The sequence below is a fragment of the Microcebus murinus genome, chromosome 10, assembly GCF_040939455.1.
Source record: "Microcebus murinus isolate Inina chromosome 10, M.murinus_Inina_mat1.0, whole genome shotgun sequence".
Lineage (NCBI taxonomy): Eukaryota > Metazoa > Chordata > Mammalia > Primates > Cheirogaleidae > Microcebus > Microcebus murinus.
In genome coordinates this window covers 41,046,856-41,072,937 of record NC_134113.1, presented here as the reverse complement: position 1 = coordinate 41,072,937, position 26,082 = coordinate 41,046,856, and the positions used below count along the sequence as shown (strand labels likewise).

General features: G+C 33.8%; 1 protein-coding gene across 1 annotated transcript in view; it reads right to left on the bottom strand.

Moving 5' to 3' along the window:
- The window catches only part of CAPS2 (calcyphosine 2), a 47,775-nt gene extending 22,742 nt beyond the window's left edge, over nucleotides 1-25,033 (bottom strand). The window contains 8 exon segments of the mRNA XM_012751028.3: nucleotides 2,144-2,263; nucleotides 7,700-7,767; nucleotides 10,981-11,103; nucleotides 16,209-16,385; nucleotides 17,728-17,853; nucleotides 17,944-17,989; nucleotides 19,658-19,707; nucleotides 24,932-25,033. Of these exon segments, the coding sequence (XP_012606482.2) occupies nucleotides 2,144-2,263; nucleotides 7,700-7,767; nucleotides 10,981-11,103; nucleotides 16,209-16,385; nucleotides 17,728-17,853; nucleotides 17,944-17,989; nucleotides 19,658-19,707; nucleotides 24,932-25,033 (812 nt within the window).
- Nucleotides 25,034-26,082: the final 1,049 nt, after the last annotated feature.

The following is a 26,082-nucleotide window of genomic DNA, read 5'->3' as shown; positions in this document are numbered from 1 at the left end:
CTTCCAGATTTATAAAGCAGAATTCTCTTCTTCTCCTCTGGGAAGAATAAATGGGGGCAGAGAGGATGAAAGCTATAAATTCATTAATTCTAATCAATACCCCATAGCATTTCCCATGGAACTTGGGTAGAGAGAAGTGTTTGTGCTATTTGTTGGGCACCTAAAACCCAACAACGCACTTTGGATTTTATAATATAAATGCATATTTACTTCTTTTATCTTTTTATGAAGACGGTAGGGCCTTTGTTTAGCCTTAAACAAGCTGCAGGTATTTACTCTAATGCAAAGCATTACTAACACAGGATAATACTGATGCAGGAAAACAGGTAAACAGGTAGGTGAGACTGAAGAAAAAGTCTAAAAACCAACTATACATTTAAAACAACTTGACATATGGCATACATGGCATTACAAGTTAGAGGGAAAATGACTTTGTGGTAGGCAGACATTTCCTAAAGAAGATACAAAGGACATTAACATTTTCTCTATAGGGAAAGATTGGTAGGCTGTCTACATTAAAATTAGAAACTACTGTTTCTAATTTTAGTCTTTAAGAAACATATAATCAAGAGAATTAAAAGGTGATCACAGATTGGGAAAAGATATGTGTAACAAATATAGCTGGGAAAAAACCTCATATCCAGAATATATAAATAAGATCCACAAATCAATATGAAAAAGACAAAGCAACAGAGTTGAATGGAAAAGTACTTAACTACATTGGGTTTCCAGTGGAATGCAAATTAAAATCACCAATTTACAACCATATATGAAAAAAACAAAATGAAAAAGACAATATCAAGCAAAGATGTGGTACAACTAGAACACTCATACTGCTACTGGTGGGAGTGCAAATTGCAGCAACCAGTTTGGAAAACTACTTGGCAGTATCTTATAAAGCTTAACATATGTATACTAAATGGTCCAATAATTCTACTCCTAACTATATACTCAGCAGAAATGAGAACATATGTTCACTAAGAGGCATGCACAAAATGAAAGTTCATGGCAGCATCACTCATAAATAGCCAAATGCCCATCAACATCTATGAATAAATAAGTTGCAATATATTTATACAATGAAATACTGGACAACAATGAGAAAAAGAAAGACAATTATAAATAATAAAATGGATAAAACTCACAGACATATGTTAAGTAAAAGAAGCCAGAGACATCTCACTGTGCATATGTATATCAAAGCATCATGTTGTACACCTTGGCTACAAAAGAGTATCAGAGTTATGTGGTATGAAAAAGTCTTGACCTGCCATCACTGACTTTAAAGATAGAGGAAGGAGCCATGAGCCAGGGAATGAAGGCAACCTCCAAAAGCTGCAAGAGTCAAAAAAATGGATTTGCCCCTGAAACTTCTAGAAGGAATGCAGCCCTATTAACACCTTGACTTCTGAGGTCCAGAAGCTTCTGAGCTCCAGAACTGTAAAAGAATAAATTGGTATTGTTTTAAAATACTAAGTTTGTGGTACTTGTTACAGCAACGTTAGGAAACTAATACGTGATGCCTTCAAATATTTAAATCTATGAAAGCAAAGGCTTTCAGAAAATAAGAATGAGACAAAAAGATAAAAATGACAAGAAAATACTAATTATTAAAGCAGTCTGAAAATATGAAAGAGCTACTGTAGGTACCAGTAGATTTTCTGTCTATTAAAGCTGAGGCTAGATATCAGTTATCAACGAAGTTGTTGAGGAATTTAAGTGGACTGCACCAGGGGACTATAAAAGTCCATATCAACCCAAATATTTTATAGGCTACAATGCAAAAACAACCCTTATAAGGAATACAAATTCTTAATATATCAATGAGATTTAGCCACATATTGCACACATACAAATGTCTCAGTTACTACATTATGCATTTCATATATATTATCTCTGAAGGTTGCATATTTTTTTTTCCAAATTACAAATAAAAAATCTTGAGAGCAAAGAGAGTAGAATAAGGTATTTCCCCCAATATCTTAAGGTGGCCACTGGGAGCTGAACTCTAAAAATTCCACTTCTCTTTACATATTAAAAAAAAGCAAAAACACAAAAATTTTCAGTTAGATACAGAAGTACGTTCTAAAAATACTTTTATAGCATAGTGCGTCCTCATTTTATATAATTAAAATCTACTTACTTTGTTTCATGCAGTGTTCTTTTTCTAAGTCGAACAGGGGCTGTCTTTGAATCTGGAAGGATACGAGCACTTTCTCTTTTTTCAATGGTTAAATTTTGTTCTGGGTCACTGATGACAGCCCTATACAGGAAAATAGAAAGTTTGACAATAAAACCTGATAATGTGTGATATTCACATGTTTATAAGTAGTTGGAAAAACTCATGTAGCAAATGCAAATTCACATTACTGTCAAAATAATACTTTTATCAAATACAAATAAATTTAATTATTTAAAAATACTGGCCATAATAAAGTGAATATTGCTATCTTTTTTTCCATCAGATTATCTAAAAATAAATTGAAATTTTGGAGGAAGCTAAGAGCTGCATGTCTTTCTCTTACTATTCTTTAAACAAATAGATACCATGTGGGTTTCTGATAATATAAGGGGGGAGAACACAGGAAAAGTAGAATTAGAACAGAAAATGATAAGTGCCACAATAGAAACAAAGATAGAAGAGGATGACTGAAGTCCTGGAAAACAAGATATAGAGAAGAGGAGACATTTGCACTGATTCTTAAAAGGTTAGTAGAAGCTAACACCCGGAAGAGAAGGAAGGGCACCACAAGCAAAGAAACAGTTTATATGAGGCCACAGAAGCAGGACAGCACACAGTATCATGCATGAGAGTATTCTGGAACTCTGGAACTGGACTGCCTGGGTTGAATTCCTACCTCTGACAATAATTAGCTGTGTGGTCTCATCTAGTCATTTATTTAGCTCTAGGCTACAGTTTCTTCATTTATTAACATAAAAGAGGTAAGAATGGTACTTCCCTCAAAGAATTGTTGTAAAGATTAAATAAATTAGTTAATACAGGCATACTGCTTAGGAGCATGCCTATTATCTAATAAGTTTTATAAAAGGGTTCAATAGCAAAGGCTCTGCCTCCCAATTGCCCTTCTACTACATATGCTACTGAATATGAATAAATACAGAGGCATGACAACCTATCAGTTGGCTTCACAAGAGGCTAGAAAAGAGATAGTAAGGGTCTATAGTAAGATGGCATAAACATAGGATTTGACAGGAGAAATAAGACCTAGTATTTGATAGATCAATAGGGTGACTATAGTTTACAACAATCTATTGCACATTTAAAAACAGCTAGAAGAGAATAATTTGAATGTTTCTAATAAAGACAAGACAAATTGTTAAGGTGATGAATATCTCAAGTAACTAATTTAATATTTACAAATTATATGAATGTATTAAATTATCACATGTACCTCAAAACTATAAAAAATAACAAAAAAATAGATGTAGTACAAAGAACAAATTCAAGAAACACTGGAAGAACTATGAAACTAATTGGATTTGAGGTCATCAAATAGAAAGACCCATAGTAACTCCACAGAAGAAATGAGATCCAATTAATAATGTAAGGAATGTGGGAGTCATATTATGGTTTTTGTTTGTTATTATCATCATTAATATAGTAAAGATAGGCTATCCGCATATCCTCACTTTCCTCTTTACCCAGCTTGGATTACATGATTCATCAAAATATAAACTTCTACATATCCTTAACAATTTTGTCCTCTGTTTTGTTTTTTTTTTCTACTTGCCTAGAAATACCCCAAGTCTGAATGAGTTTGATGACTGAACTGGATAAAAGAATGAGTAGACATTTTTTACAAAGTTATCATGAGTCTTCAAAAAATATGAAGGTGAAACAGTAATTCAGGAATAGAAGAATTTATAAATTTAGTAGGCTATTTCCATTGCTGGAACATTCAGGAAAAGCTTTAGGTATTTCTACCATATACTATAGATTCTGTTCATTTGTATGCCAAGTTATAAACCAAATCTTTTTAAATTGAGCATTAAGATATTTTTTAAATTTCCCAAATGAAAATGCCTGGCATTTACCAGAAAGTGGCATCTATTCTATTCTCATACTTTATAAGTTCTGTGTTAAATGTATACACACAGAATGTTAGAGTTATAAGAAATCTTAACATTAATTTGGCAAAGGCAAAAATCAAGACATAGAAAGGAAAATATGAAAGCCCCAACAGTGAATTAGTCATACAGCTACACTTAAAACCCAGTTCTGCTGACTCTAACCAAATCTTCTCCAGTTCATTCATTCATTCGCCCATTCCACAAGTATTTACTGGACACCTACCATACTGGGCAATGGGAATGCAAAAATGACCAAAACTTCCTAAGAGCCCTGCCCTTATGGAGGTCACATTCTAAAGAGGCAAACAGATAATTAATGTGGTAAATACAAAAAAATATAAGGTAAATTACATATCCCTATGGGAAAAAAAATGAAGTTGTAAGAAGATATTAAGTTTTGAGAAAGGGGATATGCATTTTTTATTTGGTGGCCACTATATGTATGCCCTAGCAAGTTGACTTTTAAAGAAAGATAGAGGCAAACCGAGCAAACAGCCATGTAAATTTCTGGGGGAAAAGCATTCCAAGCAGAAAGGGAAGATAAATGCAAAATACTTAGGACAGGAATGGAACTTGGTATGTTCCAGAACAGGAAGCAAGCCAAACAACTGGAGCAGCGTGGACAAGAGGGGGAGAAGTACAAGATACAAGGTCCAATGGTAGGCCTGGATAGACTGTATTATTGGGCCCAATTTTCCAGTATTATTGGCCCCAAAGGATCTATATACTTGCTGTTGCCTTATTCCAGGTGGAATGTACTTTCTCACCTCTCAACTTTGAGCTTAGGCATTTGACTTGCTTTGGTCAATTATATACAGCTGTATGGCCCGGCTCATCTCAGTTGAACTAACTTATGCAAGCAAGGGTAGCTGGGGATCTGCTTATCTAGGATCAGCTAAGTAGCCCAGCTATACGTGTAGAAGCAACTTTTTCTTGAGACTAGTGGGCTAACCAAGCAGTGTTCTTCTCCCAGAATGGCAGAAGCACTAAAGGGCGAGTGGAAACACATGAGATCTCTCAAGGTCTAAGCCCGGAATGGAGAACATCACTTTTGCTCATATATAATTGGCCAAAGTAAAAAGTAAGATCCAGCCAAGCCTACTCTGGACAGCTAACCTAAAGATTAGGTGGAGCAAGGGCACTCCTTAGAGGCCTGCTATGCCAACACTTACCCCAAAGCATGGAAATAAAGGAAAAATTGTAAGTCCTTTCAAGGGAATTTCTGGGCACCGGGCTAGCCTTGAAAAGTAAATATGCAACCTAATAATCAAGAAGATAATAACAATAGTCCTCCAAGCAAGCCAGAGTCAAAAAATATTTTAGCTTAGGGAAACTAAAAGATAACATGTTAACATTTGTTCTTGAGTTGTTTTTCAGAAATCCCCACCAGATGGAAAATGTAGATTAAGGGGGAAGTAAAGACTGAACTCTCACTGCTCTTAGGGGCCTGGAGAGAGCCACGCCCACCTTACCATTACTTTCTGCTAATCAAAGAATTTCTGAATCTACGTATGACTTGTAAGCCCCCATTTCAAAGTATCTCATCTTTTGAGGGCCAAACCATAACCTCCATGTACTGATGTACAATTTTGCCTGCAACTTCTGCTTTCTGGAAATGTATCCCTGTCTTTAAAAATCCTTGCTTGTAAGCCGTCAGAGAGTTCCAGTCTTAAGTGTTAGTTGCCTGTACTTCTGGCTTGGCACCATGCAATAGCATGCCTTTTTTTCCCACTGCAACTCTCAGCATCAGTGTCTGACTTTGCTGCACCAGGCAAGTGGACCCCTGTTGGGTTCAGTAACAAAGACACATGAGCAAAAGTTGATGATTTTTTTAAGCTACTAGTTTTGTGGTGACATATAACCAACACATAGGTCTTGTAGGTTTTACTATGATTGGGATGGAAAATTACTAAAGGGTTTGACCTGGCTTACCTGTTAATAGATAACTCTGGCTACCAGGTTGAAAATAAATCAATAAGAGGCAAACACAGACACAAAGAGACCAGTTAGGAAGTGGCTGAAATAATCCAGGAGACAGAAGAAAATGGTTTGAAAAGGATGGTGCAGCAGAAGGTGTAAATTTATTTTGATGGTAGGACTTACAGTGTTTGCTGACAAACTGAATATAGGGTTTGAGAGAAAGAGAAGAATCAAAGTAATCACCAGGATTTAAGGCCTAAATAACTTGAAGAATGGAGTTATCATGGAGGAAAATTAAAGATGATGTGGTCATGATGGGAAAGAGGACAATGAACTTTCAGAAACTCAGATTGGAAAAAATTTCATTGATATCTTAGTTCAGGATATACGTGGTTTTCAAGGCATGGTACTGGACGAGATCACTTAGAAAGCAAATATAGAAGAGGTCCAAGAATTGAGCCTTTCAGCATGTCCACATTTAAAGACTAGGGAGATGAAGAAGAACCAGGAGAGACTGAGAAGGTGTGGAAGGTAGGAGGAAAACAAACACGTGTGGTGTGTAGGAAGCCACGTGGAAAAAAGAAGTGTTTCAAAGAGAAGAAAATTTTCAATGAAAACAGATGTTGCAGATGAGTCAAATAAATGAAAACTGAGAAATCACCACTGTTCTAGCAATACAGATATCACAACTTATGAAGGACAGTGGTGGTGGCATGCTGGAAGTGAAGAAATAAATCAAATAAATGCTTGAGATCATGGAAGGAGATATAATGGAGACTCTCGGCATAACTAATTGTTTCAAATAATTTACTTGAAAAATATGCATGTAGAGTATCATTCTTTCTCTCTGCCACTTAGCTAAACAATTATTTCATAGCTAAACTTAAGTCTTATTTTTTCCTTGATGATTTCTTAGATTACTCCAGCCTCTCTTCTGAAATCCCACCATGTTTCCGTGTTGTCATACAATTTTGCACTGTATGTGTTAAAACTTTATATAGTTTTCTGAGGGGTTTCAAAATTCTCGACAGTCTCAAAGTTCTCAAACTGCACCAAACTTGGGTCCTGCAGTGAACTCATGGGGCACTGTGGGATATTTTTAATTTTTGAGGGAAACACAGTGACATTCAGCATCACTTGCACACCAGGTAAACTACTAGCACAATGTAGTTCACAGTTTCAACACTATATCATGCTAAGCCTCTTCAGTGATGTTACATCTTTGCTAAGCTGGGTTTTCCACAGTTGCTGTAATAAAAAACAAAATATGTGAAAATCAATGTAGAATAGAAAGTCAGGTGGCAACATTGTAAATGATTCTAAAATTTGAGATTGTGCAGTGCCTAAAAGATTCATACAGCTCATTAGTAAACAAGAATAAAATTAAAATATTTTCTTTCAAGTTATGTGTATTATTTTTTCAAATGTTCATTAGGTTGTTAGGAAATAAATACTTATTATATTGTTTAGACAAAAATAGTAAATAGACTGTTAGGTATTTTTATTGGTCTAAGAGAGTGGTGTGAAAAAATTACTAAAACACTAAGAGTGCAGTGAACAGAGAAAGTTTGGGAACTTTTGAGTCAGCTGCTCATTGATTGACAATGAGCAATGGATGTCATTCATGAAAAAGAAATTTAATGACAACTTTCCAAATGGATTTCTATTACTAGTTACTAATTCTCACCTGGATAAGTGGTCTATCATCACTTGCTCTGCAACCATCTGCTTTTTCTTCTCTGCAGCTGCAATTTCCTGAGAAGATAAAGACAATTTCATTGTCCATAAAATAGAATAATGCAGTATTTAACAAAAAAATTATAAAATATAAATTAAACATCTCAAATTTCCTTCTCAAATATAGATTACTTTGCATCATTAACAAATTTAAATTTCAATTATTTAATCCACAGTATTATTTATTTCCTAAAAAGTAATGCACTTACATTTTGGTAGAAATAATCAGATATTCCAGTGAGTTACCTTTGCATTTTATGGAGTCAGACTAAAGGAGGAGGAGTATGACATCGCTCCCCTTCCTGCCTTCCCTCAAGAGGCAAGGCATCCTGCAAAAAGGCATCTTAACTTGCTCCAAGAAGAATACTAACCCTGACACAAAGAGAATTTGGTCTAAAACTATTCACAGTCAAAAAGGCACAAACTAAGTTTGAATCATTCAACCTTACATCAAAAATCTAAGCCAAAACAAAACAAAAATAAAACTCCCATCATTGAAAGCATAATGATCTTTTCTTTGTATACAATGCATCAATAATACTTAATCAACTTTTCTCAATTACTGGTTTGATTAAACTGTCTTCATAGTATTTTTTGCTTTCCCAACTCATCTGAAAATATGGGTCACATCAAATTGAAAGACTTGTAATTACTCAATTCCAATCAGATTATCATGCAATGATAATGACTTAAATGTTTCTTTTGAGGGGAAAATAAAAGAGGTTAAAAAATTAAGAATTCTAAATAAAGCTTGTTCTATTTTTAGAATGTAAATGTCTGTCATCCCCATTGATAAATCTAATAAATGAAATCTAGTAAGATCATGTCGTTTAAAATAGAGGCTTTGTAACCTTTAGGAGAATGCTTTATTTAAAACTGACACAAAATATCAATTTAGAATATCTAAAGGTCTGTCAGAAAAAGAAAAAGCAAAAACTTGTTAAGAAACCTGAAAAAGCTCAGCACAATTATTTAAATGTTAGCCTACACTGAATTTAGTTTTGTTGTCTGGCACAAATTTAAGACATATAGTTTAAACATGCAAATATGTCCCATATAAAATTTATATAATGTAATACATCTTGTATTGTTCTCTAAGTTCATAAACACTTTATGAGGTTTTTATTTAGGAATAACTCTAAAATAACAATTAAAAAGTTAAAATTGTGCAACTTACAGGTAAAGCAAGGTATATTTTATAATATCTAAGGGCGATTCAGAAAGTGGACACTGACTAAAACATGGAAATTATATACAGAAAATATCCACATCAGCCAGCAAGGACATAGATGGAAAACCCAGAAGCAAGCCAAAGAGGGGAGATTAATGGTGATCATACAGCCCATGCAGACAGCCCACCTGAGTGCTGAAGTTTATGGTGGCTTATACTTTGTAGAAAAGGTTAGAACCACCCTCAGGCACATTGATTTAAAGGTCTGTGAAACACAAAGCAGATTAGGAGCAGAAGTCACACTGATGCAAGGATCTGTCAACACTGAAAAATGACAAAAGAACTAGACGAGATGGATATAAAAACCATACTTCACTGATTCTGTCATTCATTTTTGGTAAGGCGGGTGGGAGGAGGGAGGGCATGGGAGGAATGGCAGGGGCAATATATGTAACTTTAACAATATTTGTACCTCCATAATATGAAAAAATAAAAACTTTAAAAAAAATTAAATAAGGAAGTCGCCACCTACATTTTGAAAACAAATTGGTGCCAATTGCATATGCCGTGAAAGCTTACTCATATAAACATTTCCTTGGTAGGAAAAAACAGATAAATAAGTGCTACCACAATAAGGTAAAACTTACTCAGTGATGAATTTGGATACATTACCACTAACAATGTAATTGTAACAAAAGATATCCAATAACATCCAGATGGGTTTCGATTATATTATATACCCAATAAGCCTTAAGTATCAGTAACATTCATTTCAAATAAAACTTTAGGATATATCAAAATAAGCTTTATTTGGGACATTATTTTGCCTTATAAAGTAGTTTTTAATGTTTAGGATAATCCTGGTAATACTCTTTATTCTATGAAGCATAAGGATCTAAATAATAATAGGCATAGGAAACAATATGCATGTGGTTTTAATAAAAGAACTATCACAAATTTGCAACTTAGGACATCCACAGAAAATCAGTCCACCTGTCTAGAGATTGACTACACATTACTGTCAATTCAGAACATAATTGATTCTGGATGATTGTGACCCAAATAAAATATATATTGAATTTCTACTCAAATAATAATAACAATAATAATGTAACTAGCTAAATCCATATTGCTTTGTTATTAGTTAGCTATCTAAACCAGTTTTCCCAACTTGTGAGCTACCACACTGATTTCTGTCAAGCTGTCACAGGTAAATCTAAGATATTAATCACCTAGGAGCGTCTGGGGTAGCCAGTGAACTTCAAGTCGCATTGCTCCCTTGCCCCAGGACATTACGGAAATGCCATAATTATCTTTTGTGCCAGAACTAGTCTAAGCAATATTAATCAACTTAATTGACTTTGTAAAAGACATAATTTAAAGTTAATATTGAAAATCTGGAATTTTGCTTCACTTTTCCTTAAAAAAATTACCTTATTTCCAGCATTTTCCTTAACTAGCCTGAATTTCTCTAGAGTTTGCAGCTTATGACTTTCAAAAAAATAACCAGGTAGGCTACTTCTTTTGAGGAGGAAGCAACACTAAATAAGCCCACTAACATTAATAGCGGCCAATTAACATTTGAGAGCCTGTTTGGAAGTTCTAGCAGGGGAGCACAGGCACAGGTATATCCCTGACTAGAAAAGGTCCCCCTCTATCAGGAAAGGTCATCCCCTTGGATGGAGCATGCAGCTTCAGGAGGGACTCCCATGGAGCTCTGAGGCAGCAAGGTGACACCCACCTAGCCAGCCAGAGCAGCCGAATCAACCCTGGTGATCAATGTGGTGACAGATGTCACAGCCAGATTGACCTCATATCTTATTTTGAACAGTATAAACTAAATTTTTACAAACTTGCAAAGATTCAAGACAATTTTTCCACAGAATATATACCAAACACAAGTCAATCATTTATAAATATGAGGACTCAATTTTCACATTAATGAATATTTATCTCAGTCCAAATTCAATTGTTGCAATTATATGTTCAATTATAAGTCTATAAAGGAGGGCAAATTATCTCATTGGCTTAGCAAATAAGTAAAAACGCTGAAAACTTACTGCATCCAATTTTCTTGCACTCTGTGCTGTACTGTAAGGGTTGTCAGCATAACCTTGCTGTAAGAGGGCTTTCCTATCCAGAGTTGTAAGGTCATCTGTGCTGGCTTCGTCACCTTGTACACACTATACATGAAAGCAACAAATGAACGATCATACCCATATTTATACTATTTTTAATTGAAAATTAGAGTTTATTATATGCCAGGCTAAGTGTTTCAGATATGTTATTTAATTTTCCCCCTGACAAATGAATGAGGAAGCTATTATTATTATTCTCTTCAATATATGAGAAAACTATTAGTAAGACATCCGGAGTTTAATCTTGGAGAGACACAGTTAGTAAATGGAAAAGCTGTTATTCAAACCTAGGTCTAATTCCAATTAGTAATTATAATTACTAGAATATTGGTTTTTAACAAAATAAGGGAATATATAACTACTGAATATCTCAGTGATTATTTGTATAGGGGTTAAGGGTACAGACTCTGCAATTGCATTGCCCATGTTTAAACCCATCTCTTCCACTTTCCAGCTAGATGACCTCTCTGTGCTTCGGTTTACTCATAGACAAAATGGGAATTAGTAATAGTAACTACCTCACTAAAAGAATCAAGAGATGATATATGTCCAACACTTATAAAAATTTTGAGATACAGTATGAAAGTGGCAACTATTATAACTATTATTGTCCATGGTAAGTCTTTGCAAAATTAATAAATGTGGGCATGTCCAGTCCATTATAAAATTAAATTCATAAAGAAAGTATTAAAAGATGGGTGTAATCTTTGAGGTAAGAATTCTTTGGGATGCTAAAGAGATAAGCACCAAATTTTTCTTAGAATATGAGATGTGTTTAAACTACCTTAATAACAACAAAAATGTTCCAACAGAGTAGAAACTTGTCAAAAACTTAATAAATTTCAAGAGTTTTTATCCCCAGGGCTTATTTTTACTTTAGATTTTCATTGAAAGGTCACACTCCATCTTCACACTCTGCTCTGTCTTTATGACCTTTGATTGCTATATAAATTATTATTATATTAATATATTTGTTAATGATTCATTGCCTGCTTCTCCTAATGTGAGTTCCATGAGGACAGGAACCATGTCTATCATTTTTATCCCTGGTGCCAAAACAGGATCACACATGGTGAGTATGTGATAAATATTTATTCAATAAATGAATAATGAAACTTGATTAAATATTTACTATTTGAAAATCAATTTATGAGGACACTTCATAATTGTATTTATTTACTCATTAATATATCTGTTTTTTTATAGGTAGTGATTTATTTATACAGGCACCAAAAAGATGCCAAGCATTACATAGGGTAAATTGAGCAGATTAATTCAATATATATATTTAAGTATAAGCAAAGCACTACCTTATGTTTAGTTTGAAAAAAACCCTCTCAAAAGGATTTTATTTTCTTTCAGCTAGTTTTCAACCTTCTACAAAAGGAAAACAATAACATTTCCACTTGGTACTTCAAACTTAACCTCCCCAAACCAGACTTCCTTGTGGTCTTCCCCCAGCTGCAGTTAATGGGAACTGCTCAGGCCAAAAGCTTCAGAGTCATTCTTTCTCAAAAATTAATTTTAAAATATTTAATTGACAAATAAAAATTGTGTATATTCAAGATATACATGATTATTTGATATATGTATACATTGTGTAATGATTACCACAATCAAATTAATTCACACATCCATCACCACATATAGTTACCATTTGTGTATGTCTGTGTGTGTGTTCACGTGGTGAGGACACTTAAAACCTGCTCCCTCATCAAATTTCAAGTAAAAAATACAGTATTTGTAACCATAGCCATCATGTGTACATTAGATCCCCAGAACTTATTCAACTTATAACTGAAAGTTTGGACCCTTTGGCTGACATCTCCCCATTTACTCAACACCCCCCACCCCCAAGACCCTGGCAACCAACATTCTACTGTCCACTTTCATGATTCAACCTTTTTAGATTCCACTTGTAAGTGAAAACATTTTTGTATTTTGTCTTTCTAGGTCTGGCTTATTTCACTTAGCATAGCGTCCTGCAGTTTCATCCATGTAGAATCATTCTTGATTTCCCATTTCTCTCAAGCCTACAATCAATCCATCCTTAAATCTCAGCCCTACCTTCAGAATCTATCCAGAATATGACCTTGTGAGACCACTTCTTACCCCAAAACGCTGCTACCACCACCTGAGTCCAAGCCATCACTATCGTATCTGGCCTGGATTATTGTGACAGCCTGCTCAAAGGTGTTCCTGCTTCCAGCTTTGCCCTATTCCCAATAAAACTCATTCTCAAAAGAACAAATCAGCTTTCTGCCTCAGAGCAAAACACAAAGTCCTTACAAGGTTTATGAGGCCTTCTGATCTGCCTCCCAGGCTCCCTTGAACTCTGCCCATAGAGTTAAGCATTCAATAACTATTTGTTGAAATAATAAATAATATATGAATGAATTATAGTGATCATTTCAAAAACTAAGAGGTGTATTTTTTTAATAGAATGGGTGAGAAAAGATATATCTGGAATGATTAATAATAATGACCTGGCATGGTGGCTCACGCCTGTAATCCTAGCACTCTGGGAGGCCGAGGCGGGAGGATTGCTCGAGGTCAGGAGTTAAAAACCAGCCTGAGCAAGAGCGAGACCCTGTCTCTACTATAAATAGAAAGAAATTAATTGGCCAACTAATATATATAGAAAAAAATTAGCTGGGCATGGTGGTGCATGCCTGTAGTCCCAGCTACTTGGGAGGCTGAGGCAGGAGGATTGCTTTAGCCCAGGAGTTTGAGGTTGCTGTGAGCTAGGCTGATGCCAGGGCACTCACTTTAGCCTAGGCAACAAAGCAAGACTCTGTCTCAAAAATAAATAAATAAATAATAATAATAATAATAATAAATACAATGAGGAAATTAAGATATTTTATATGAAATTGAAGTTTAATGATTTTCATGTTTTATTTAAAGATGTTTCATTATTTTAAAAACATATTATGCACACACAAGTTTACATTTTAGGTAGCCAAACAGTTTGACAAGAGGCTCATCGCCTTTTTATACTAAGTGGAAGGAAAACTCAACAAAGGAAATTTGCCATTAGAAATGTTATGGTTTGGATGTTTGTCTCATCTAAATCTCATGTTGTGATTTGATCTCCCTGTCTTGGAGATGGGGCCTAGTAGGAGGTGCTTGGTTCATGGATGCAGATCCTTCATGAATAGATCAATGCCCTCTCTCAGAAGTGCATGGATTATCACTCTATTAGTTCCCCCAAGAGTTGGTTGTTAAAAAGAGCCTGGCACCTGCCCCCTCTCTCTCTTGCTTCCTTGCTCACTATGTAATCTCTGCACAGCTGGCTTCCCTTCACCCTCCACCATGAATGGGAGCAGCCTGAGGCCCTTGACCAAATGCTCAAACTTTTATCTTACTATTCAACTGATTATTAATTGATTCATGTATCAGCCTGATTTGTTATAACCATCAGCTGTGGTCATTAGTTATTGTCCTGGATCTTAAATATATGTAACCTTAGCTTTTCTTTATCAGGAAAGAGGATCAATTTACATATAGCTCCCTGCTTTAAAGAGGGGCTTACAGGTCTGGTATCACGGACTTCTTTTATTTTCAGAGATTACTATTACAGAGTTAATTCACTAATTGTCACAGAATTTACTAGTAGTCCTTTTATACAGCAGTTTTGATTCTTAAAATGATTTACACTTAAAAAGGCATCAAATGCTCAAACCCCATAAGTACATGATTGTTATACAGAAAATCTAAGGAAACCTTTTTTATAGAAGTTCTTCTGTAAGACTACCAAAAACATATTAAACATAATAATTTCACACTTTTAATATAGATTTAAAAAATTAAAGAAACAAAACAGTATCTTTCCCAGCAGAAAATATGCACATATTGGCTTCAATAAAACTCTTTATTCATACTATATATATATGTATGTGTGTGTATATATATATATATATATATATATATATACCAATTCTATGGAAAGATTTGCAAATGAGATTTGTTCTTCTCTTAAAACAAAAGTAAACAAATGTCCATTTGAACTTGTGTTCAAGGAAATAAAAGTTTTACTTTGAAAATATTTAGAATCATTTTGCTGCCGCTCAATAAAGCAAGTACTTATGGAAACCCTCATTCTGTTTTCCCAGTATATTTACAGTGATATAAATAGCACATGGTATATCTTGCAAATATTAATAATACATGACCAGATGCTAAAGGGTTGTGAAATTATCTTCCCTAGTAATATATACACCAGGTTACCATATCTGTGTACATCTATTTCGGTTTAGAAAAATGCCTGTAAGATTAAAAAGATCAAATAATCCCATTAATTGTATTACTCTTTCAGCTAAACACTATGCTATTTATTTAGTTCTAGAAAGTTCCTACATGGATTAAAGAAAAATAGCTGACATGATACACCTATTTATCAATTTAACATTTTTTTTTACCTACAGGAAAATGCTAAGCAAGTACAATCATCAGACTTCCCTGAAAATATATTATTCTTATAGAAGGTTAACTGAATTAAGAATTCTATCCAAGTGTCCTCTTCTTTTGGTCAGTATTATTCTTTCCAAAAATCAAGATTGACTTTTCCTTATTAAAGCCATTAAACTTATTATGTTTAATTTGCTCTTATATTCATGAATAGTGAATTCATACCTAATTAATATTAAATGAAAGTATAAAAATTTCAGTAATTCATGATGTTAAAAAAAACTTTCCCAAAATGAGGCAAAAGACAATCACGAAGTGATAAAGTTTTAGACTAAAACAAGGTCACTATAAAGTCTGAAACTACTTTTCAACTTTAACACTTAGACTGTGAGACCAACCGAGTTCAAGACAGCTAAATCAAGTATATATCAAATATATACATACATATATAAGATTGTCTAATTTCCAATCTCAAGACAAGTGAAAAGCTTCTAACAGAGAAAAGATAACTAAATCATGTGGCTCGACTTTTGTGTCTGAAAATGGTGATAATAATCCTTTAAAATTTTTGTGAAGAATGAAATAGTTCTAAGCAAAATACATAAAATAGTCCCTGAAACACAGAAATAAATGTTAGCTCCTATCTTACTATGACTAACAGCAATACATATCAGACAAAAAGAAATTTTGGTGCAGTTTTTTAAAATCTCATTAGAAATTTATAAAGCCTCATACATTACCTTTTCATCTATCTTATTTCTTGGAGATTGTTGATGAGTGATATTTGATTTTGTCTTTTCTGCATTTCTTTGACTAAACTGCTTATATCCATCTCTCATTTCAGTTTCATATTGCTGATATTTTAGTTTATATTTTTCTGTTGGTGCTGGTAAATTTTCAGGTATCACATCCTCCTCCTACAGGTAGAAAGAAAAGTATGCTATCCACCAGAAAAAAATCTAAATAATTTTTATTTTCCTTATTGACATTGATGGGTTTACCATTTACCTTAGCATTTATGCCTAATAGACAGACCATTATAATCTATTTTCTAAATACAGATGATATTTAAAACATTCAGCTAGTACAGCATCACTGACCAAATTAGAGCAGATAGAACTGCTTGGAATGGGCACTCATCTTAAATATCAGTAAGACTGTACCATGTTTTCTACCTGAAGATCAGTAATGGTTCTAAAAAAATTTGAAAGGAGAAAAATTGACTTTTCTTTCTTCTTAGGAGTTTTTTATAAGCTTTATTTTTCCTGCTCCAGAAGAACTTTATTGTTAATCATTGTTTTCCAGAACAGACATGGAGACTGGAGATTACTAATGCTGGGAAGCACTGGCTGCCATTTCTAGACTATTGACATATTCTACCTTCTGGTATTATTTGGTTCCCTGCCACATTTCTATAGAAGTGAGAGATAATAAAACCAGTGGATAAGAGAAACCTAAAAGAACTACAAGTAAATACGAGGGTATAAATACCTACTCAGGGAGGGACACACACTCCAAAAGGAGCATATAAAGCCAATCCAATCCTTGAAAAGTGTTGAGGATATTCAAGTCTAACCCAGATAAGGTAAAGCTTCAGGGTAAAAACCATAGCAAGATACACACTAGGGCATTATTTATGAAATTTTTCAAAATGAAATTGAGGAGAACATGATGAGAGCCAACTACAGGTGGAAGACTAAAAAAAGACAGGAAAGCCCTACTTAGAATACTTGTCAGAACCTGTATTCATAACATGAAATGAAACACTAGATATGCCTGAGGTATAAGTATGCCCCAAGGAAACACCATGGAATAGGTATATTTACTTACACTAGTTACGTCTGAAATATTAACTTGTCCCAAGGAGACAACTTGGAATTCACATAGCTACTTACTTACTCCACAGTATTCTAGTAGCCTAAAGTATGATTTCATTTCCAAGAGACCAATCTTATGCTGTTAAACTGGAAAGATCTGATCTAATATTTTGCCATATTTTTAAAACCCCTGGATTACATATTAGAATATACCTGTACTTTACCGATTTCATCAAAATTTTTAAAATACCATTCCTTTGTGTGAAAAAATGCAAAAGAAAGTAAAATTATTTCACCAGCATTATTGTTTGGGATTTGAATATATAAAATATTTAAACTTGGCAAATATATAGATAGATATAATAAAACTTCTGGAGTAGATACTGTGCTAATAATGAATACTATAATTCTGAAAGATGGTAATAAGCAAATAAATACTAACCAGTTCATTTAGATGATGCTGAGTATATGGTATTTGACCTGGTGTGACCCAGCCAAGAGTAGAAGATGAATTTGGTGGGTTAAAATAAACCTGCGCTGTACTAAGTGGAATATATGAAAAATCATCCTAAAAAATAAAAGGTAATGTTACTTATCATATTCTATATGTAATATTATGTATGAATGTATATTATATTAAATACTAAGTAAAAATTACCTCATCATCAGAGTCAATAAGGCTTCTCAAATCAAGTCGTGGAACCCTGAAAGAAATAATCTATGCATCCCATAACTTTGCAAAATGAGGTTTTAATAATTGCAAACCATATATGCTATATCTTATAGAAAAAGGTACATTGAAGCCAGTGGTATGCTTGCTTCTACTGTCTTGTGATAGGCTTTTGTTAAGCGTTCAGTAATTTTTCAAGCTGGTTGCTAAACATAGGCAGCATTAAAAATAAAATTATATAAATTTATCATTAAATTATATTAAAAAGAAAAGTAATAAATACTCAAAATGTATCACTTCCTAATGATTGAGGCATTTAGGTCTATCATAACTGTTTGGTAATATATTAGTGTGCATCCTTTCTAACTTTGTGCTCAATGATGTTCTTAATACATAGATAGCTTGAAATCAACCATGGTGGGATTATTTACACTGAAATTGGCAAATGTTATAAATCAGGTCTTGATTTATCATTTTGTTGATTTCTGAGACTTAAAAAAGCAACGGAGAAAAATGCTAATAATGCAGATTAAACTTAAGAGTGTGCCATGTCTATAGCTATCACCCAGTGAATAGCATCAAAATAAACTGAGGAAATACTGCTTTGGACTTCAAAACTATTATTTGATTCAGCAAAGAAATCATTCACATCACTTTACAATAAATGAAAATAACAACCAACATTCACGTTCTAACTACACTGGTTCATTAATTGCAACTATAGGTTAGTTAGAGATACAGAGTTCAGAAAAAAACCAAGAGAGCATCTATGAGGATCCATTGGCTATACAGGATCTATGTTAATGAGTTTATATATTTTATTTGTATTTGTAGATTGCTACACATCCTTTTTATCAGTAAAAGTTATAATCAACTGAATATATACTTAAATTTATTTATAATGAACAAGCAAAATTTATAATAAACATGTAATACACTTTCAGAAAACCAGTTGTTGAACATTTCCCAGCACACAACTGACACAGCCATTGTTACATACTAAATATCTTATATCTAGCACTTGCACCTAACTCTCATCTTTATGTCTAGATGAGCATACAGGTTTCTATCACATAGAACCACGTGAAATTGTTGATGTTTGTCCATTTTTAATCTCTACAAATGTCAATGTTATGTGGTTCAGCCTAGTAAATTACTGACTTTTTAATTTTTATTTTCCAAGAATCCCTGTAGTCTAAAATACTTGATAGAATATAAAAATCATATCATTCAAATTTTAAAAGGCAAAAATAATATAAAACATAAATTAATGTATTCTGGTCCAAAAATAAAATAATTTTAATAAGATTTGTAAAATTGGCCATAATCCTCTAAACTAAAGCACAGGCAGATTTATCTTTACATTCATTTGGCTAAACCAATTATAAAATGGAAAACATTTAATATATTTCTTTAATAAATGCATTAGTTTTCTGAGTTTTCTAAATGAAAAAAATACTTTAACTTTTTCAGGAAAATATAAAAATAAAATTAAAGAACATAAAAAAACAAAATAAATATGACTTATCACAAGAGTTATTTTAATTTTGGCATATTAATTTCAGGCTATGCATATGCATATAGAATTTTCTGTGGCTCACAATCATAGCTATATGTATAATTTTATTTTCTTTTTTAACTAATCAATGTGTCATAAATGTGAGCCCATTAAACCATTCAAATGTTTAGAAATGTGACTTACACTGGTGGACAGGAATTCCGAATTGCCCATGATTCAGAAGTCCATTCTTGCTTTAATGAAAAAAAAATAGAATCAGTATTAATATACTCATTATACTATAAGAGATAAGCATTGAGAGAATGCCATAAAGCTATAATTTTTGTCAGTAAATCAATATAAGAAATACTTATTAAGCCCCTTCTCCCTGTCCGTGAGATACAAACAAAATGGTAAGCAAGACAGATAATTCCTGCCCATATAGCATTCTGTCTGCTGGGGAAAGCATTCACTCAAATAAACAATAATGGAAAAAATAAGTCTATGACAGAGCACCTTCATAGCATGTGTGCCCAGCCCACTCTAGGGAATTTAGAAAGCTTTTCAGAAAAAAAAAAAAAAAAAATGCACCCTTTAACAGAAGTTCTAAAGGATCAGGAGGAGTTAAGGTTACAAAATCAATATACACAATTCAGAGGCATTCATATATGCTAAGAACCATCAAGCCAAATCTGAAATCGAAAACACAATACCTTTTATTATACCCCCAAAGAAAATTAAATATCTAGCATTATCTTTAATGAAAGATATGAAAGACTTATACAAGGAGAACTACAAAACGCTAAAAAAAGAAATTATAGAAGATGTAAACAGATGGAAAAATCTACCTTGTTCATAGATTGGTAGAATCAATATTGCTAAAATGTCAATATTACCTAAGTGATCTACAGAATTAATGCAATCTCCATCAAAGTACCACCATCATTCTTTACAGATCTAGAAAAAATAATTCTTCGCTTTGTATGGAACCAGAAAAAAAACCGTATATAGCCAAAGCAATCTTAAGTAAAAAGAACAAACTGGGAGGCATCAGTCTTTCTGACTTCAAGCTGTACTATAAAGCAATAATAATTAAATTAGCCTGTCACTGGCACAAGAACAGAGGCATTGATCTTTGGAACAGGACTGAGATTCCAGAGATGAAACCATCTGCATATGATAACTTAATCTTTGATAAAGCAGACAAAAATATACATTGGGGAAAAGAATCTCTCTTCAATAAATACATGGTGCTGGGGAAACTGGATAGCTACATGCAGAAGAATGAATCTGGATCCCTACCTCTAACCTCTCACAAAAATCCACTCAAGATGGATGACAGACTTAAACCTAAGGCATGAAACCTTAAGAATCCTAGAAGAAGACGTTGGGAAAACCCTTTCAGACATCAGCCTAAGCAAAGAACTCTTGAAGAAGACCCCCAAAGCAATCTCTGCAGCAACAAAAATAAACAAATGGGATCTGATCAAATTAAAAAGTTTCTGCACAGCCAAGGAAACTATCATTAGAGCAAATAGACAACCTACAGAATGGGAGAAAATATTTGCTCTCTACACTTCTGATAAAGGTCTGATAACAAGAATCTACCTAGAACTCAAAAGAATTAACAAGAAAAAATCAAACAACCCCATCAAGAAATGGGCAACGGAAATGAACAGAAACTTTTTCAAAGAAGACAGAATAATGGCCTGCAAACATATAAAAAAATGCTCAACATCTCTAATCATCAGAGAAATGCAAATCAAAACCACAATGAGATACCACCTAACCCCAATGAGATTGGCCTCTATCAAACAATCCCCAAATAACAAATGCTGATGAGGATGTGGAGAGACAGGAACACTCTTACATTGCTAGTGGGACTGTAAAGTAGTGCAACCTTTGTGGAAAAGAATTTGGAGATACCTCAAACAGCTAAAAATAGAAATACCATTCAACCCAGCAATAGCATTATTAGGCATCTACCCAAAAGAGTATAAGACATTCTATTATAAAGACATCTGCACCCGAATGTTTATGGCAGCACAATTCACTATTTCAAGGACGAGGAAACAACCCAAATGCCCGTCAATTCATGAGCGGATTATTAAAATTTGGTATATGTTTACAATGGAATATTACTCACTTCTAAGAAACGACAGCAAGCTAGCACCACTTATATTATCCTAGATTGAGTTTAAGCCCATTATCCAAAGTGAGGCGACACAAGATCAGATAAAGGGGCTCCACACCTACTTGCCATCAAATTGGTACTGACTGATTATCCCTACCGTGCTCAAAGGGTGGTGGTGTTCTCCAGGGATTCTGGAGGTGGGGCGTAGACCCACATCTGAGGGATGTGGTGAGCATTGTGGAGGGGAAGAGCATACCTTTAACCCTTGCTAAGGAGAGGCAAAGATATAAAATGTAACCAAACTGTTAAAAAAAAAACACATTTATCTGGTGTTGGGCAGGTGGGAGGGGGGAAGAGGGGATGGGTATATACACACATAATAAGTGTGATGTGCACTGCCTGGGAGTTGGACGCCCTTGAAGCTCTGACTTGAGGAGGGAGAAGAGGCAAGGGCAATGTACATAACCTTAAAATTTGTACCCCCATATTATGCTGAAATTAAAAAATAATTAAATATTTCAAAAAAGAAAAGAAATGGGAGAAAATTGCTTCAGCCAGAAAACAACTAATGCTGCACAAGCCCACGGGCAAGAGTTAGCATTTGTTTTGTTTTGTTTTTTGAGCACTTCCTCATAAATATTTCTCTTTTTTTATTTCTTTTTTCTTTTAGTATATTATGGGGGTATAAATGTTTAGGTTACATATATTGCCCTTGCCCCACCCAAGTCTGAGCTTCAAGCATGTCCATCCCCTAAATGGTGCACGTCGCACTCATTATGTGTGTTTATACTCGTCCTCTTCTCCCCACTCCCATATGCCTGACACCAGATGAATGTTATTGCTGTATGCGCACTTAGGTGTTGATCAGCTAAAACCAATTTGATGGTAAGTACATGCGGTGCTTATTTTTCCATTCTTAGGATACTTCACATAGTAGAATGGGTTCCAGCTCTATCCAGGATAATACAAGAGGTGCTACTTCGCCATTGTTTTTTGTGGCTGAATAGAACTTCATGATATACATATACCACATGTTATAATACACTCATGTATTGATGGGCACTTGTATTGTTTCCACATCTTTACAATTGTGAATTATGTAGCTATAAACATTCCCAAGGAAACTATCATTATAGCAAATAGACAGCCTACAGAATGGGAGAAAATATTTGCTCTCTACACATCCAATAAAGGACTGATAAAAAGAATATATCTAAAACTTAAAAAAAATCAATAAGAAAAAAATCAAACAACCCCATCAATAAATGGGCAAAGGACATGAACAGAAACTTTTCAAAAGAAGACAGAATAATGGCCAGTAAACATATTTAAAAAATGCTCAACATCTCTAATCATTAAAGAAATGCAAATCAAAACCACAATGAGGTATCACCTAACCCCAATGAAATTGGCACCTATCAAAAAAATCCCAAACAACAAATGCTGGCTAGGATGTGGAGAGACAGGAGGAACACTCTTACACTGCCGGTGGGATTGCAAATTAGTGCAATTTCTGTGGGAAAGAATTTGGAGATACCTCAAAGAGCTAAAAATAGAAATACCATTCGATCCAGCAATAGCACTATTAGGCATCTATCCAAAAGAGCAAAAGACATTCTATAATAAAGACATCTGCACCCAAATGTTTAGAGCAGCACGATTTACTATTGCAAGGATATGTAAACAACCCAAGTGCCCATCAATGCATGAGTGGATTATTAAAATTTGATATATGTATACAATAGAATATTACTCAATTATAAGAAACAACAGTGATCTAGCACCTCTTATATTTTCCTGGATAGAACTTGAGTCCATTATCTGACATGAGGTATCACAAGATCGGAAGAATGGGCTCCACATGTACTCGCCATCAAATTGGCACTGACTGATCAACACTACGGTGCTCACATGGTAGTAATATTCTCCAGGGATTAGGGGGTTGGGGGGGTAAACTTACAACTAATGGATGTGGTAAGCATTGTAGAGGGGAAGGGCATGCCTCTAACCCTCACTTGAGTGAGGCAAAGTCAAAAGATGTAACCAAAATGTACCTTCATAATATCCTGAAATAAAAAAAATTAATCAGTGAAATATACAATAGTGATATTATGAAGGTTAAAAAGAAAAAGTCCTAATGCTAGAAGACCAGATACTCTTCCTACCTAGCTACCATAAAATATAATATTGGTTCTCCAAAATAATTTAATTTTGATTTAAATATAAAAATAGAAATTTAAGTGATCTATCTGTATTTTTAAGCATAAAATCATCACTACCCTTGTTGCCTTCTCCACATTTTTGCCTATCAAAGTTCTGTACATTCTTGCAATGAATACAGATAGCATTCCTCATTGAAACTTTCTATAACCCCACATTCAACCATTGCCTCTTCTTTGAACCTCCATATATTTTGCTTATATTTCGTATATATTTCTGTAGTTGAACTTAACACTGTTGGAATTATAAATTTTGCTTACAAAACTAGAGGCACATAAAGAGAAGTCTTCTCATCTCATTTATTACTGGGTCTTTAACATCTAGCATTGTGCTAAGTAAGCACATTGGTAAGTAAAAAATAAATAAATTCAAAAGAATTCAGTCACTGAGATTCCATTTTAAATAAAAATAATGGCCAGGTACAATGATTCACATCTGTAATCCCAGCACTTTGGGAGGCCAAAGCAGGAAGATCACTTGAGCCCAGGTTCATGAGATTATAGTGAACTATGATTGTGCCACTGCACTCCAGCCTGAGCGACAGGGCAAGATCTTGCCTCTAATAAATATATATATAAATAAAATTTTAAAATAAACAAAGTATACTTTAAAGTAAGTTTGGTTCATGGTCTTTCAAGCCTCCCTGAATATCAACTGTATTATACATAATATAACCATTAAAAGTATTTTTAAAGTTTTTAATAATATAAAGATGCTTATGCCTCATGTTATATAAAAAATCAGGATACAAAAGTATATATGCAGTTTACAATGAGCTAGCAATTATGTAAATCCACTAAAATGTTAATAGGGTGCTTCTTAGTGTTGGAAATGTTGATATATTTTCTTCTTTGACAATTTTTATATTTTATGTATGTACACAGATAATTTTTCATATAACACTAATAAGACAATAAGCATATTTTTAAAAAATAAAACTAACTCAAGCAGTGGCAAATTTTCATGTAATTATTATCTTCAATTTTGGCAGTTCCATTCTATAAATCTAAGAAATGTTTACCCTGAATTTTTGTAAGTGTAAGTCATCATAAAAACATACAGAAAGCATCAGAAAATTATTTACTGAATCATCCTGAAAGAGCAAAATTATATAGCTTACATACTTGTGATGATTTCTTTCTTCCAGAGAATGGCTGAATTTGGCTCCTAGAAGAAGCAGCAACTCCTTTAACCTCTAAATCCATTCACATTCGTGTAGTTATCATGCAGTATACTTTGAAAAAGGTAAAATTAATATACAATAATTCTTACCCTAATATTAAATAATTCATACAAATTACATAATAATACTACATGGAAAGAAATCATATGGTTAATCACTTTCATTAAGCATTTCTTTCAACAAAATCAACTATTTCTAGGATAGTTAAATAATGCTCTGTGGCAGTCTGAATAATGTGCCCCCAAAGGGGTCCACATCTTAATCCGCAGACCCTGTTAATATGTTACCTTACATAGCAAAAAGTACTTTTCAGGTGTGATTAAGAATTTTGAGATGGAAAGATTATCCAGTATTATCTAGTGGACTCAAAGCAACCACCATGGTCCTTATTAGGCAGGAAGGAAGATTAGAGTGAGACAGAGAAGATGTAAGGATGAAAGCACTGGCCAGAGAGCAGCAAAGATACTATGCAGCTGGCTGGGAAGATGGAGAAAGAGGCCATGGGAAACTTCCAGAAGGCAGAAGAGACAAGGAATAGACTATCTCCGGGAGCCTCCAGAAGGAACCACCCCTGCTGACAGCTTAGTTTTAGCCCTTTAAGACCCATTCTGACTTCCAGAACTGTAAAAGAATAAATTTATGCTGTTTTAAACTACTAAGTTTATGATAATCTTTCAGCAGCAATAGGAAATTAATGCATGTCCCTCCTCTCTACCACATTGAGATATACATTTATTTTCTTCACTCATTTTCCAAACCTTTATCAGTTTTGGTTTTGCCAGAGTAGGATTATGAAAATATTTTTAGCAAACAGTATTCTTCATCTAATACAAAGAATAAAATATAGTGATTCGTCCAATGAATATCATGTGGTGATTGGTAAAAATGCTTGCAAGAGAATGTTGAAAATAGCAAGCTTGCAAATATTTATTAAATAAAGATTAGATGACTATATCTGTCACCAAAATTTTGTATATTTTATTTTATACTTCATCCTTATATTACCAAGGATAAATTTTTGTTTAGTTATTCATTCATACTTTCTCTTTCAATAAATAGATTTGGATTTATTATAATAGTAAATTATTTTTG